The sequence below is a fragment of the Chrysemys picta genome, chromosome 9, assembly GCF_011386835.1.
Source record: "Chrysemys picta bellii isolate R12L10 chromosome 9, ASM1138683v2, whole genome shotgun sequence".
NCBI classification, from domain to species: domain Eukaryota; kingdom Metazoa; phylum Chordata; order Testudines; family Emydidae; genus Chrysemys; species Chrysemys picta.
Genome location: NC_088799.1, coordinates 54,806,713 through 54,823,161, shown reverse-complemented (window position 1 = coordinate 54,823,161; position 16,449 = coordinate 54,806,713). Strand labels below are relative to the sequence as shown.

The 16,449-nt window shown below is 46.4% G+C and overlaps 1 protein-coding gene across 4 annotated transcripts in view; it reads right to left on the bottom strand.

Moving 5' to 3' along the window:
- Window positions 1–16,449, bottom strand: part of UBXN7 (UBX domain protein 7) — a 67,211-nt gene that overhangs the window by 25,679 nt on the left and 25,083 nt on the right. For all 4 annotated transcript variants that reach the window (XM_024108383.3, XM_005303616.4, XM_042853401.2 and 1 more), the window contains exons 9-10: window positions 15,412–15,805; window positions 14,453–14,532 (exon numbers count right to left, since the gene is read on the bottom strand). In XM_024108383.3, the coding sequence (XP_023964151.2) occupies window positions 14,453–14,532; window positions 15,412–15,805 (474 nt within the window). The remainder of the gene's footprint in view (window positions 1–14,452; window positions 14,533–15,411; window positions 15,806–16,449) is intronic.

Below are 16,449 nucleotides of genomic sequence, written 5' to 3'. Positions count from 1 at the left end.
ATGTACACATTTCTATAGCTCCCATGACTGCAATGCTGGACACTATTAAACCAAATGGTCCCTAGCTAATGAATACTTTAACAGAAGAGAAATAGATATTAGCATATTAATGCAAACAAGCTGGATTTTGGACTACACATTAAGACAAAATGGCACCTGCAAGAGAATCCTAAAATATCCAAAAGGTAGAAGCCCCTTAGTTGTTTATTGGTAGTCACCACTAGAAAGAGTTAAATGATCCTCTGTGAAACAAGTGACTCTTCTATGTTACTTGACCATATTGAGTTAATCATATTTTACCTACAATTAAATATATATTTTGAGAAAAAGAAAAAGATTACTTTGTAAACTGCCCTCATTAGCTCCTTTGCTTCTCTCCCTAGAATGGCAACATTGGGGTTTTTTTGAGGAGGAAAAGAGGGGAAAAAATGTGTGAGGAAGAAGAGATATCCAGCTCAACAAGTCAAACAGCAGCAATGTGTCAGGAAGGGTGGATGAATGCCCATTTCAGGAGAGGAGGGGAAAGGAAAAACCATGTGTAGAACCACCATGTGTGGAAAAGTGGACTGTGGAGAGAAAGGAATACAGGAGATAGTTAAAAGGGGTGCAAGAAGGAAGTAACAAGATAGCAAACAGAAACGGGGCAGGGGGGAAAGGATAATAGGAAAGCAAATGCCACTTTTCAAAAACAGGAGAGAAAAAGGAAATTCTTCTACATCCTCTTTTATTTAAAAATCAATCAGTTAAGTTTGCTGCTCACACCTCCCTGAACATTTTAAGGCCAGCCTTGTCCGAACACCTCAAGCCACTTGGTAGGCAATAGACATTTTCTAGGGTTACCATATTTCAAAAATCAAAAAAGAGGACACGGGGTGCCGCCCTAGCCCCACCCCCTCCCACTTCCCGCCCTCCTCAGAATCCCCCTACCTCCTACCTGTCCCCCCCACCCTAACTGCCCCCAGGACCCCACCCCCTATCTAAGTCTCCCTGCTCCCTGTCCCGACTGCCCCAACCGCTCTCTACACCCCCCTCTCCTGACAGCCCCCCCCCAGAACCCCCGACCAATCTAACCCCCCCTGTTCCCTGTCCCTTGCCTGCCCCCCCCCCAGGCCGAGGGAGAGCTGCGGGCTCCATGTGCAGCCAAACAAATAAGGCGCTGCTCTGCGGGGGGGAGGGAGAGGGGGAGGGACTCTGGCTGCTAGAGGCCCCAGTGGCTGCGAGCGGCTTTCAATCAGGCACAGCCGTCCAATCAGCCACGCCGCACTCTGCATGAGGGGAAGGGGGAAATCCCGGACATTTCTACCTTATTAGAAATCCCCCCCCCCCCCCCCCCCCCCCGGACAGCCATTTAAAGCTAAAAAAGCCGGACATGTCTGGGGAAACCCGGATGGATGGTAACCCTACATTTTCTAGACAACAAAATCTGATAGCCATAGATGAAAAGCAGTGCTGTGTTCCTGCATAGAACAAATGTTACCTGCAGAGTGTGAAACTGAGCTATTTATTGTACATTACTGCCCTCAAAACAGGCATCCACGGGAAATGCTACTATGAAAGAACATTAACACTGTTTTCTTTGCCTGTTTGAACCCGAAAGAGTGAAAGAAGGAAAAAGACATGGAAAATGGGAAGATAAGTATGAGTCAATCCTTTAAGTGGAGCCAACACAACATATGCTTCTGGTTCCCCCCACCCCCATCTATCTAGGGAATAGGGCAGTATTGAGAGTGCAAGCATATTCTGTGAACAATGGTGTGCAATGAAGCAATATCCAGACTGGTAAAAATTAAAGGCTGAATAGTCTGAGTTTTCAACACATTCAATGTTAGTGTAATGGCAACTGCCATTAATTACCGTCTCCATTTTAACTTCAAAATGCAATTTTTCGTCATTATAAACAATTCTTATGACTGTTTTGGACAACACTAACAAACCACGGAGGGTAAAAAACAATTCAGCATGGAAACAGCCATCATGGAGAACTGTCTTTGGAACTTGGCTCTGATTTGACTGAAAGTGCTTGACAACTGCATAAGGATCAGCACATTTTGCAGTACATATTAAGTGTGCCACTAAGTAAGGCTGCCCACGTGCACAGCCAACTGTATAGTAAAATGTACTGAACTGGGGGGAGGGGGGGGAAGTGCTGGACCTAGGCTAGAGGGATTTCTAACCTATGAATGCAGTACCTGGGGTTTTAAGGTTCAAGCAAGTACAGCTTGCCCCTTAAGAGCCTGCAGCTGGTTTAAATAATAATTTAGGGTGAGAATTCGCTACTTCGTTAGTACACTGCGTTTTTGTTTATTTGCTAGGTAATCTGCTTTGATCTATTTGCTATCCCTTATAATCACTTAAAATCTATCTTTCTGTAGTTAATAAATGTGGTTTGTAATAAAGCAAAAACAGTGTGTGGGAGTTATAACTTGGAGCAGAAAGCTGTTGCATATTTCCTCTCCACATTGAAGGAGGGGGCGAATTTCATGAGCTTACGCTGTACAGATCTCTGGCCACTACAAGGCAGTATAATTTTGGGTTTACACTCCAAAGGGTGGTGTGCTTTTGAGCAGCTGGGCCGTTCCTTAGCTGTAACCTCCCCATGCAGAGCTGATCACAGCAGCCTGTAAGTACTGCAGCTCGGTATGTCCCTACCTATGTGTATGCTGGTGAAAGAGCAAGCTTGGAGAGCTTGGCAACTTATCACAGCAGCACAGTGTGATAGGGAGCCCAGGCTGGTAGGTCAGGGGGGCTCAGTGGTACCTCAGTTGCAGGTGGCACCCCAGAGGGAACCCGCCCAAAGGTGTAAGTGACAATAGCCTTCAGAAGGTTCAAAGGACCTTAGCCAAGGTGGTAGAATTTGTTTTTTAACTATATATTTTATTGTAATCAGGGGAAGAGTTATTAATCACAGACTACCAGAATTCATATGCACAAAGGGTATATTTAAGGCTGTACATGCAAAAGAAGGTTCCTTACCTGTACTGTAACTGTTGTTCTTCGAGATGTGGATGCAGACATATATTCCATGCCCTTTGACCCAGTCACCTTCCTATGCCTATAAAAGGGCAGCACCAACCTCACCCTCATCAGATCTCTCCCACTGGAATCCCAAGGCTAAAGACTCCGATGCAGAGGGGATGGAGGGTAGGTCGTGGAATACACATCTGTACTCACATCTCAAAGAACAACAGTTACAGAACAGGTAAGTAGCTGTTTTTATTTCTTTGAGTGGTTGCAAACGTGTATTCCACTCAGGTGATTTACAAGCAGTAACTGAAGGAGGTGGGGCTCAGCATCTACCTAAAGAATGACCAAAGGACTGCCTTTCCAAAGTTTGCATCTGATCTAGATGCAGTCGCAATAGCTGCACTGAAGAACAGGTAGCTGCTCTGTACATGTCCAATGTAGAAACGCTGAGGAATGCGACTGAAGCCGCTTGGGCCCTTGTCAAATGAGCTACCAGTTTTTGTGGAGGGATAGACTGAGCTACTCCATATGCTGCTGTAATGTAAGAAGTAATCCATCTGCAGATCGTCTGCGCAGAAACCACCTGACCCTTCACCCAATCCACATAAGACACAAAGAGCCAAGGTGAACAGTGGTTTAGTCCTTTCCAAATAGAATGCCAAACAATCTCACATCCAATCTTTAAAGGTGCTGTTCCTCTGTATTCAAGGGCTGTTTAGGAAAAACTACAGGCGAGTACATAGTTTGTTAAGGTGAAAATGAAATCACTTTAGACAAACATTTCTTACGTGTCCTTAGGGCCAACTTATTCTTGAAAAACTGTATGTACAGAGGTCCTGCCATGAGAAAACCTGTCTTTTGTGAAAGAATGGACAGAGAACAGGTTGTCAAGGGCTCAGATGGATGTCCTGTGAGGGCAGCCAGCACTGAATTATGGTCTCAGAACAGTGCTGTTTATCAGGAAGGAAGAGATCACCACCACCACCTTTAAAAAAAAAAAAAAAAAAAAATCTAGCCACAGGGCAGTTATCCAAAGGAAGTCAATTTTGTCTTGGCTGGTGGAACACCGAGATAGCCACTAAGTGGACCCCTGAACGAACTTAGAGACAGACCTGAGGACTTAAAATGCAACAGATAATATATAATCCAAGGAGTCATGAATGAGTGCTGGCCTTGGCCAGATTCCTCGAGCTAGAGACCAAACTGAAACACACTTCTACTTGGCCAAATATGTACTCGTAGCAGAGAGCTTTCTACTACACTGCTTCTGAGCATTATTCTTCCTCCTCATCTATGTGTTATGGAATGGGATGTAGGTGGTCCAGCCTAGTAGTCATAGCAGGAGTCATGGCTAGTGGGCGGAGCAGATGTCCAGGGTGGGGAATGAAGCCAAGGGTCAGCACCAGAGTCAACTTCCAATCACCAGAGCCAAGGGCAAGCCAGAGTCAAGGTCACAAGTCAGAGGCTGGGGTTGAAGCCAGGACTGGTAACTGATTGGAGATGAGGCAAGAACTGGAGGAGACACAAGGATCAAGCACAGAATAGGAGCATGGTGGGAACAGATGTGAAGAGAGAGGTAAGGCAGGAGCCAGGAGCAGAACAGGAATCAGGAACAGGGTTAGGTGAAAGAGACAGGCACAAGCAGGGTCCAATGCAGCCATAACAGGAAGTCACCTTATTGCTCAGACCGACTTCCTGTGCCTCCTTTGGCCTGAAACAGTGTGGTTGGACCAATTGGTGGAGCTGGGTGATCCTCTAATTAGGGTTCCTGTGGGTAGTGTCTAAGCTGAGGCTATAGTCCTACTAGCTTCTTGGACCACCAGGTTTTGACAGACATTGGGTGGAGGCCAGGATGCAGCAATCGTCTTGGTTCAAGATCTGGGAAGAGATCTTGCCAAGAGATGTAGACTGACCAGCGCTGGATGCCAAATCTGACTGTGATATTGTGTCAGAAGGTTTGGGAGGAGGTGAAAAGGTCTGGAAGGATGAACAGAAAAAGGTCCAAGAACCAACACTCATCACACCAGTTCGGCTAAGACAGTATCAATGTGACATGATCCAGCTTCAGTTTGAGGATAAATTGAGGAATTAGCAGGAACAGGGGGAAAGCACACATCATCTCCAGTCCTCAGCCCACATGGAAGGCATTGGTTAAAGAGCTCAGACTGAGCCCTGCTCCAGACCAAAACTGACTGCATTTCTTTTCGTCCTTTGTTGCAAAACAGGTCAATTGCTGAATACCACAATCTCTGAACACCTTGTTCTTCAGGGACCATTCATGATTCTGGAAGAAAACTTTGCTGAGGTGGTTGGCTAACTGATTCTGAGCATGGGGTAAGTGTGCCACTGTGTGGCTAATCATAGAATATCAGGGTTGGAAGGGACCTCAGGAGGTCATATAGTCCAACCTCCTGCTCAAAGCAGGACCAATCCCCAACTAAATCATCCCAGCCAGGGCTTTGTCAAGCCTGACCTTAAAAATCTAAGGAAGGAGATTCCACCACCTCCCTAGGTAACCCACTCCAGTGCTTCACCACCCCCTTAGTGAAAAAGATTTTCATAATATCCAACCTAAACCTCCCCCACTGCAACTTGAGACCATTACTCCTTGTTCTGTCATCTGGAACCACTGGGAACAGTCTAGAAGCATCTTCTTTGAAACCCCTTTTCAGGTAGTTGAAAGCAGCTATCAAATCCCCCCCTCATTCTTCTCTTCTGGAGACTAAACAATCCCAGTTCCCTCAGCCTCTCCTCATAAGTCATGTGTTCCAGCCTCCTAAACATTTTTGTTGCCCTCCGCTGGACTCTCTCCAACTTTTCCACATGCTTCTTGTAGTGTGGGGCCCAAAACTGGACACAGTACTCCAGATGAGGCCTCACCAATGTCGAATAGAGGGGAATGATCACATCCCTCGATCTGCTGGCAATGCCCCTACTTATGCAGCCCAAAATGCTGTTAGCTTTTTTGGCAACAAGGGCATACTGTCGACTCATATCCAGCTTCTCGCCCACTGTAACCCCTAGGTCCCTTTCTACAGAACTGCTGCCTAGCCATTCGGTCCCTAATCTGTAGCAGTGCATGGGATTCTTCTGTACTAAGTGCAGGACTCTGCACTTGTCCTTGTTGAACCTTATCAGGTTTCTTTTGGCCCAATCCTCTAATTTGTCTAGGTCCCTCTGTATCCTATCCCTACCCTCCAGCATATCTACCACTCCTCCCAGTTTAGAGTCATCTGCAAACTTGCTGAGAGTGCAGTCCACGCCATCCTCCAGATCATTAGTGAAGATATTGAACAAAACTGGCCCCAGGACCGACCCTTGGGGCACTCTGCTTGATACTGGTTACCAACTAGACATGGAGCCATTGATCACTACTCCGTGAGTCCGACGATCTAGCCAGCTTTCTATCCACCTTATAGTCCATTCATCCAATCCATACTTTTTTAACTTGCTGGCAAGAATACTGGGGGAGACCGTATCAAAAGCTTTGCTAAAGTCAAGGAACAACACATCCACTGCTCTCCCCTCATCCACTGAGCCAGTTATCTCGTCACAGAAGGCAATTAGGTTAGTCAGGCATAACTTGCCCTTGGTGAATCCATGCTGACTGTTCCAGATCACTTTCCTCTCCTCTAAGTGCTTCAGAATTGATTCCTTGAGGATCTGCGCCATGATTTTTCCAGGGACTGAAGTGAGATTGACTGGCCTGTAGTTCCCCGGATCCTCCTCCTTCCCTTTTTTAAAGATGGGCACTACATTAGCCTTTTTCCAGTCATCCGGGACCTCCCCCGATCGCCATGAGTTTTCAAAGATAATGGCCAACGGCTCTGCAATCACATCTGCCAACTCCTTTAGCACCCTCCAATACAGCGCATTCGGCCCCATGGATTTGTGCTTGTCCAGCTTTTCTAAATAGTCCCGAACCACTTCTTTCTCCACAGAGGGCTGGTCACCTCCTCCCCATGCTGTGCTGCTCAGTGCAGCAGTCTGGGAGCTGACCTTGTTAGTGAAGACAGAGGCAAAAAAAAGCATTCAGTATATTAGCTTTTTCCACATCCTCTGTCAATAGGTTGCCTCCCTCGTTCAGTAAGGGGCCCACACTTTCCTTGACTTTCTTCTTGTTGCTAACAAACCTGAAGAAACCCTTCTTGTTACTTTTAACATCTCTTGCTAGCTGCAACTCCAAGTGTGATTTGGCCTTCCTGATTTCATTCCTGCATGCTTGAGCAATATTTTTATACTCCTCCCTGGTCATCTGTCCAATCTTCCACTTCTTGTAAGCATCTTTTTTGTGTTTAAGATCAGCAAAGATTTCACTATTAAGCCAAGCTGGTCACCTGCCATATTTACTATTCTTTCTACACATCAGGATGGTTTGTTCCTTCAACCTCAATAAGGATTCTTTAAAATACAGCCAGCTCTCCTGGACTCCTTTCCCCCTCATGTTGTTCTCCCAGGGGATCCTGCCCATCAGTTCCCTGAGGGAGTCAAAGTCTGCTTTTCTGAAGTCCAGGGTCCGTATTCTGCTGCTCTCCTTTCTTCCTTGTGTCAGGATCCTGAACTCGACCATCTCATGGTCACTGCCTCCCAGGTTCCCATCCACTTTTGCTTCCCTAATTCTTCCCGGTTTGTGAGCAGCATGTCAAGAAGAGCTCTGCCACTAGTTGGTTCCTCCAGCACTTGCACCAGGAAATTGTCCCCTACATTTTCCAAAAACTTCCTGGATTGTCTGTGTCCCACTATATTGCTCTCCCAGCAGATATTGGGGTGATTAAAGTCTCCCATGAGAACCAGAGCCTGTGATCTAGTAACTTCTGTTACTTGCCAGAAAAAAGCCTCATCCACCTCATCCCCCTGGTCTGGTGGCCCATAGCAGACTCCCACCACGACATCACCCTTGTTGCTCATACTTCTAAACTTAATCCAGAGGCTCTCAGGTTTTTCTGCAGTTTCATACCAGAGCTCTGAGCAGTCATACTGCTCTCTTACATACAATACAACTCCCCCACCTTTTCTGCCTTGCCTGTCCTTCCTGAACAGTTTATATCCATCCATGACAGTACTCCAGTCATGTGAGTTATCCCACCAAGTCTCTGTTATTCCAATCACATCATAGTTCCTTGACTGTGTCAGGACTTCCAGTTCTCCCTGCTTGTTTCCCAGGCTTCTTGCATTTGTGTATAGGCACTTAAGATAACTCACTGATCGTCCCACTTTCTCAGTATGAGACAGGAGTCCTCCCCTCTTGCGCTCTTCTGCTCGTGCTTCCTCCCGGTATCCCATTTCCCCACTTACCTCAGGGCTTTGGTCTCCTTCTCCCGGTGAACCTAGTTTAAAGCCCTCCTCACTAGGTTAGCCAGCCTGCTTGCGACTATGCTCTTCCCTCTCTTCGTTAGGTGGAGCCCATCTCTGCCTAGCACTCCTCCTCCTTGAACACCATCCCATGGTCAAAGAATCCAAAGCCTTCTTTCCAACACCACCTGTGTAGCCATTCGTTGACTTCCACGATTCTACCGTCTCTACCCCGGCCTTTTCGTTGCACAGGGAGGATGGACGAGACCACCACTTGCGCCTCAAACTCCTTTATCCCTCTTCCCAAAGCCACATAGTCTGCAGTGATCCGCTCAAGATCATTCTTGGCAGTATCATTGGTGCCCATGTGGAGAAGCAGGAAGGGGTAGCGCTCCAAGGGCTTGATGAGTCTCTGCAGTCTCTCTGTCACATCGTGAATCCTAGCTCCTGGCAGACCTCTCAGTTTTCCCTCCTTGATGCCAGAGTGCCAAAAAGAATTCACTTCTTGGCAAAGCTGGTTGAAGTGAGTTCCCCCTGCTTGTTCACATAATACATTGTGGTAGTATTACTGGTAAGTATGTGAACAGCTGTGCACGTGATCTCAGTCTGAAAGGCCTGGCATTCACTTTAAATGGCTCAAAATTCCGAAACGTTGCTATGAAGAGAAACTTCCTGTTCAGTCCCCAAACCCTAAACTTTTAATGTCCCTAGATGGGCTCCCCAGCCCATTGTGGATGCATCAGTGACTGTAGTCCTGGTTGGAGAAGGGTGGGCAAAGGTAACAGCCTGGCAAACATTGATCTGATTTCTCCACAACTCTAGGGAGTCCAGAATCTTTGGTAGCATCCTTATGAAGCTGTCCATCAACTGACAATTCGGAGATAGACTAATTTCAACCAGGCTTGAAAAGGAGGACGATGCAATTTCATGTGCTGAACTATGAAAGTGCACACTGCCATATACCCTAGCAATCTCAAGCATACGCGGATTCTAGTTGAAGGGTGAGCCTGGAAGCATAGATGGATGACAAATTACCTGAAGTCTCTCAATCATCAGGAAAGCCTTCAAATTCGTACAGTCAAGCAAGGCCCCAATAAACTCTATTGTTTGTGCTGGCATTAATGTTGACTTCCCTTTGTTCAAAATCAGACCTAGCTGATCAAAAAGATGACGGGTGAACTGGACATGGTAGAGGAGTCACGTGTTGGCCTATCTTCAGCCTCAAAGGGAGCACTGTGAATTGATGAGGACGACCTGGCAGTACAAATCTCAAACTTCCTGTGGGCTGGGAAAATTGCCACATGGAAGTAGGCAGCCTGAAGAGTGGATCACAATTACTTGGTATATTGCTTTCAATGTAGGAAGATATTGTAGCTAGAGTTGCCATGCAGAATCTCATTAGTTTGTTGAGACTTGGAAGATTGAGAATAGATCTCACCCCTCCCTTGGATTTGAAGATCAGGAAATAGAATTCCTCTTACCAATGCTGAAGGAGGAACTTCCTCTATAGCTCCCAAAGCGCACAGAGTCTGGACTTGTGAGAGATGTCCCTGAAAAGGGATGGGGTAGGGAGGTAGGAATGGGAAATGAACATAAGTTGGATGGCATAACCTGATCCCCCAGTGCGTAGGACTCAGTAGTGGTTTCCCAAGGACTGCAGAAGTGAGACAGCCTGTCCCTGAATTCAAGGGATATGGTGAGAATGTCATAACTGGAATGCCACTCTAGATATGCAAGTCAATTAGACTCCCTGCCTGAAACTAGCAGAGAGCGGGCTGACTGATTAAAATTGGACCCAGCGGGTTTTCTCCTCTATGATTTACATCCCTTTTTGGGGAACTCTTGCTGCCTAGCAGGATAGGATGACTGTTGGAAGCACTGCTATGAATGATATTGCTGGTGACCTCCATAATGACACCTCTTTGTGGCCAGGGTACAAATCTCCCAATGACTGCAAAATAGCATGAGAATCCTTAAATGAAAAGTCTCACCAGTTTTCTTAGAAAATGGACTTCTATGCTGTGTTGGACATTAGGAGCTATGCCATAATTTTGCAGCCATGAGGTATCATTACTGAGAACAAAGTCTGGACAAAGGGTCTGCTACAGTCAGTGCCGACTGCAAGGAAGTCTTTGCCACCAAACAGCCTTGGACAATGAATGCCTTCAATTCTTCCTTGGAGGATTCTGGCAACTCATCTGTAAACTTGGACATAGTGTTGCAATTTTCTAAGTCATATCTTGTAATGAAGAGGTTGAATAAATTTTTCTCCCCATGAAATCTAACCTTTTAGACTGTCGTCTTTTGGTGTAGATTTATACCTCCTCTGATGCAGTCTTTCGGTTGCCACCATCACAACAATGGAATTATGGGCTAGATTTGAGGGGGAAAAAAACCACTCAAAACCCTACCTGGGGGGACATACCGCCTTTTATCAGTACACTTCACAGTAGGTTTTAAGGATGCTGAGGTAGTCCACAGAGACTTTGTAGTTCCAAGACTGACTCTCCCTATAAATGAAACATTCTTCCTGGAGCTGAGGAATGAATATCCACTGACTTATGCATTTTCTCCTTAAACTCAGTCTGAATACCCGTCAAAGCCATTTGTCTCAATAGATCTTGATAGGATTTAAAATCCTCAGGCACCGGAGATGAAGAATCTGGCACTGCAATGTCATCTGGTAACAAGCAAGAGGACACTAGCAGAACCAGTGAAATCTCTGTGGCAACACGTGTCTGTAACAAGGGCTCAAGCTGAACCAACTCAGAGAGCCCCTCAGTCTGTGACTGGTTCATAAACAGCTCAGGCAGGGAGATTATCAGGGGCAGGCGACCCTGTCCTGGACTGAGTTGTGGATCAGGACCTCACAAACTGAGGAACCTCCCAGGGGTTCCAAGGAGGCCACTGTGGATTGGGGTATGGCATTGGTGGCCATTAGGAACTAGGCCAAGAGTCTTTAACCATAGTGCAGGAGCGATACCCCAGGATGTCTCAAGCTTTGAGAGCAGTAATACAAAGGTGAAGGAGAGGGAGAGGTCTCCAAACTTGATCTTGAAGAACTTTCCAAGTAGTCTGAAGGTAATGGAGGAGCAATTCTAGGCGGAGCCACTCACATCCAAAGCCCAATATATAGGCATCACTGGAACCAACAGCAGCACATGAGCTAGCACTTCAAGTAGTGATGGGTGATTGCACTCGGATGCAGTGCATAAACAGATGTTGGTACTGAAGTCGAAGCTGGTACCGGACCTCCAGATATAGACAGAACTGCAATCGTTGTCAGTACCAAAGATAGTATGGGTGCCGGTTAACCTCCCTGTACTGAGAAGGAAGCACACAAACTCTGCCCTTGGGATATGATGTGGTATGGACAATAATGCAGACAATAATGAGAAGTCTGCAACCAGTCTGGGTGATGCTGAAGACACCGAAAAAGGAAGCTACCATAGTTGACTGTTCCTGAGTAAGGGGAGAGTCAGGAACAGAAAGGCACAGCAAATCCACTGCTGCCTGATAAGTCGCCAGTGTGGAAACAGTCTGTGCCAACACCACTGTCCTCGGTAATGATTTTTATGGCAGCCGTGACTGTGGCTGAAGAGACCCAATCAAGAGAGAATCTTTGCTGCATCTGACACATTTAAAGGTGGTGTTTCAACCCTTTGGGTTCTGCTTTCTGTGAGCTCTTTTCTCCTCTGCTAAGCTGTTTTTCTCATAACTCTGGAGACCTTTGTTAAGCTCGTTTCCAAAGGCTGCAGTTATGAGTGTGATCTTCACAGTTATCCACAGCCATGTCCATTTCTTTGAGGTTTCGCTTGTACACATCCTTGAAACGCAATTTTGGGCATCCTTTGGGTCTTTTACCAGCTGCCAGTTTGCCATAGAGAATATCCTTTGGGATGCGCCCATCATTCATTCGGCACATATGCCCAAGCCAGCAAAGGTGTCTCTGTTTGAGGAGTGTTTGCAGGCTGGGTATACTGGCCCACTTGAGCACTTCAATGTTGGTGACTCTGTCCCTCCAGGAAATTCCAAAAATTCAACAAAGGCAACACACATGAAAGCTGTTGAGCCTCTCTTCCTGATGAGAGTATAAGGTCCATGCCTTGCTCCCATACTAAAAAAGTGTATCAGCTAAATGATGCATGATAAATAGCAATCTTCCTCCAATTCTTCCTAGAGTTGAGCAAACGCTCTCTGAAGTTTTGTACTATTACAAAAGGACATCAGAGAATTCCAGAAAGGGCTTTTATGTCTATGCAGTTTGCAGGGTCACTGCTGGTCATACCCCACTTCATGAGCAAGCCTGGTTGCCAGTAGTATAATAGTGCTTTTAACATAGTAAGCCTTCAAACTTGGGAGAGTTATGCTATTGCTACCAGATGACCACCTTCCTACTATAGTAAACAGTTCTGAGGAACAGTGCAGAAAAGCACCAGGAACTGTGTTGACAAAAAAATTCCCATGTTAGGGGGATCCCACTATGGGGAAAGTTCTATTATCTATGTCCAGAGGGCAGCTGTGGAAATATGGAGTCAAAATTAGAGAAGAGGACCCAAGCATCAGTAGTTTTGTATTCTATTCCCATCTATCACAAAGGGCAAGTCACTTAATTTCTCTCAACTTTCTCTCAGTTTCTCTCACTATAAAATAAAGAATACCTAAAATGCTGGAGTAAGATGAAACAATGTTTGTAAAATGCTTTAAGTTGCTAAGATGAAAAGGTATTTAATTAGAAAGGGTTACTGTATGAAAGAAGCAAGCAGCATTAGGACCAGGGAAGACTCTGAGGAGCCTGTATAGGGACTGGAAGTGGCAGTGAGAACAAAGAACCACCAGCAGTGTCTGCATGTGGTACTTCTGTGGGGGATTCTGCACCACTGTGCATGCACAAAATTTATGTCCCCCGCAGATTTCTTTGCTTCCCTGCAGAAAAATGACTTTCTGACATGGAAGCCACAACAGTTATCCTGCGACCCTCCCCAGCAGTATGGTTTCAAGGGGCCCAGGGCAGCCACCAGAGAGGTAAGTCACTGTGAGCCAAGAGGCGGGACTGTGAAAGACCCGACTGGTGGCTCCTACCCTGCACCGGGCTCAACTGCTAGCTCCGGCTGGGCTGGGGAGGGCGGGACTTCCTCATCCCTTGCATGGCATCTGGGGACAAGTCAGATCCACCCCCGGACTTATCCCCCAGCTGAAGGAAGCTCTGCAAACTCCCCAGCCCCCTTTCTTCCTGCAACCATTGCTCCTCAGCTGCAGGGATCCCTGTACAGGGAGCTGCTCCCCCAACCCCTGTGCATCCAGTTGCCCTCATATGCAGACCCTCCAGCCAAACCTCACCCCCCCATCCACTCAGAACCCCCCCACACCTCCGATGAGCCCTATTCCCCCTGCACCTGAACCACCCTGACAAGCCACCCACACCTAGATCCCCACCCCACCAAGCTGCATCTGGACCTCCCACTGAGCCCAATACCCAGCCCCTCCCTGCTGAGCCCCAACCACCTTCACCTGGACATCCCTGCAGAGTCCCATTACCGTTGCACCCAGAATCCCTCAACAAGCCCCTGTGCATCCAGATCCCCCCTGCACCCAGATCCCCCACTGAGCTTCCCGCACTCAGATTGCCTCACACAGAACCCTCTCAACCCACACCTGGATCCCCGCCGCCCACTAAACCCCTCCATACTTGGATCCTCCCTTGCTGAGCCTGCCTGCCCACACCTGGTGAACCTGTCACAGAGGGGCAGGACTCTGGGGTGTATCTGGGGCAGGCCCGGTCTTTACACTGTGTCATGATTGGGTGCAGCCTCACTGCTGAGTCTGTGTCCCAGGGGGAGCTGCACAGTGATCTCTCACCTCTGTACAGCCAGTGCCCTGTGCTCCCCAATGCCATGCTGGAGCAGCCACATTTATTTGACAAAAATTGTTTGCAGAATTTTAAAATATTGTGCGCATAATATTTTTGGTACAGAATTTTTATTTTTTTGGCACAGAATGCCCTCAGGAGTAATGTGGGAAGATAGTTATATAGCAAGGAAGAAGCCTCATAGTCTGACAGAACAAGCCCCTCCATATCTATAGCAATCACTTTCATATTTGGTTAAATCTAATTTCATAGTGCCATCACAAAAAAGTATTATCTAGTTTCAGCTCTCTTCCATTCAAACAGGGATCTCCAATTAGCTTCACTTACCAGAAGTTTAGCTTGTTCAGGCAGTGAAATTTGTTCCCTCTTTCCATCTGGATACCTTAGCATCAGCTGTGCCTTCGGTCCTAGTGTAAAGTAAGTCGCTACAGGTTAACAACAGGGCATCTGAATTGAGCTTTTTTTACATTTAAATGGTGTACTTCACTCTATGGGAAAAGAGGATTAGTGTGGAAATTAACAAAAAAAGTCTTAAAGGTGAGCTGCAAAGCTTGGTCCATGAAGATGAACTTCTGTTATATGTATTTTTAAAAATAAAGAAAGAAAGAAAACAGGGATTTTGATTAAGTTAAAACCAGTGACTGGTATCGCCCCTCCTCCCCATCTCCACAGGGAAACCACAGCAAAGGGAAGTAAGGTGCAGCCCTCTGCTGACATCATAACTATTTGCATACCAAATTGATGTGAATACCATTCCCCTCTCTTTAGTGCACTCTCTACTTGTACACTGCTGCACTATCTCGTGGAAAACTGCTGTATTCCTACTGCCAACCAGCAGAGAAGGGGGAGGGGGGAGAGGAGGAGGGAAAGGAACTTTTGAGGTCCATCTACACTAGGAAAATATGCACCGATACAACCACACGAGTGCAGATTTGCTGCATAAGTGCAAAAGGACTTACATTTGTGCAGCATACCTCACTGGTGCGAGCCTCACTACACACATCTACATTACACGAATGCCAATTTCTCTAATATAGATGGGCCCTCAGGACAATAGAAACTCAGATTACAGTTCAGTGATTAACAGGTTCTTGGGATTTGCGACGTCATTTCATGCTGCTGAAAGTAGAGGGATGTATCCAAATGGCAAACTTTAAATAAGGATAAAGACAGAAAAAGTGTTCTTAAAATTAGGACTTAAACATGCTGGATAATATAAAAAGGCTGTTGCAAAGCTTTTTTTTTTTTTTTTTTTTTAAAGTTACGATTAAAGGGGAAAAGCTCACCATTCACATCCAATCCCTCCACTGCACTGTCAGGCTTGTCAGCTGATTCCTCTAGTATCTCAGCATCAATGCTGGACACTACTCGATGGTTTGATGTTGTTCCAGGCTCAGTCCTTGTGGGGGGCTCAGGCGGAGGCCTCCGGCTCTCCTCTTTCCTACACCCTAAGTCCTTGTGTGGAGACTTCCTAGACTTGGCAGGATTCTCGGACTCATCATCATCATCAGAGCCACAAACAGAAATAAATTCCTCACTTCCAGAGAAAAGCTCAGATTCAGACTCCTCATCTGATCGGCTGTCCTGTTTGACCTGGGAGGAATCAAAATGCGTCTCCTGCAGGGAGGCCCTGATGGCAGCTTCCATCTGACTATCCTCACTAGCATCAATGAGGCTCTCCTGTTTGATATAGCCATAACAAAGAAATGAAAAAACAAATAACTAAGCAAAATGTTTTAAACAGGAATTAGAGGACTTTAACAAAGGGTTCTCAGGTGACACCTGATAGGTGTGTAATGATTAAATGGTGTGGCAGCCAGCTGTTCTACAATTTTAAAGCCTGTAAGTATTTCTCCTTTTTGAGAAATACGTAAATTCTCCACAATTGACATCTCCCCCTCCCCAACTCCACTATATTCTCTGAAGCAATGCTGATCATGAAGTACTGTCTATTTCAATCATTCCCAAACCTTTATAATTTGGTTGATCACCTGCGCTCTTTCAACTGTCCAGTCTTGATTTCCATATGGCAGCTACAGTATTTGTCTGCATGGAAAAGTACTAAAGGTCTATAATAAAGAGGCAAGTCGTAATAAGCTCCCTTTAATGTGGTGGTTCCAAACTTTTCATGCAGTACCCTCCCTTATCCCTGCTGCCTCCCACCCCCCAGGAGGCACAGTCGGGAGCTGAGGATGGGGCCAGAGCTGCAGCCAGGCCAGCAGGTAGTGGCTGGTGGCCCAGGGTGGGTCTGCAGTTGCACGCAAGGCTGCAGCCAGGGGGCAGAGAGGAGGTAGGTAATGCTCCTTCCCCAGCCCCTACAGGGG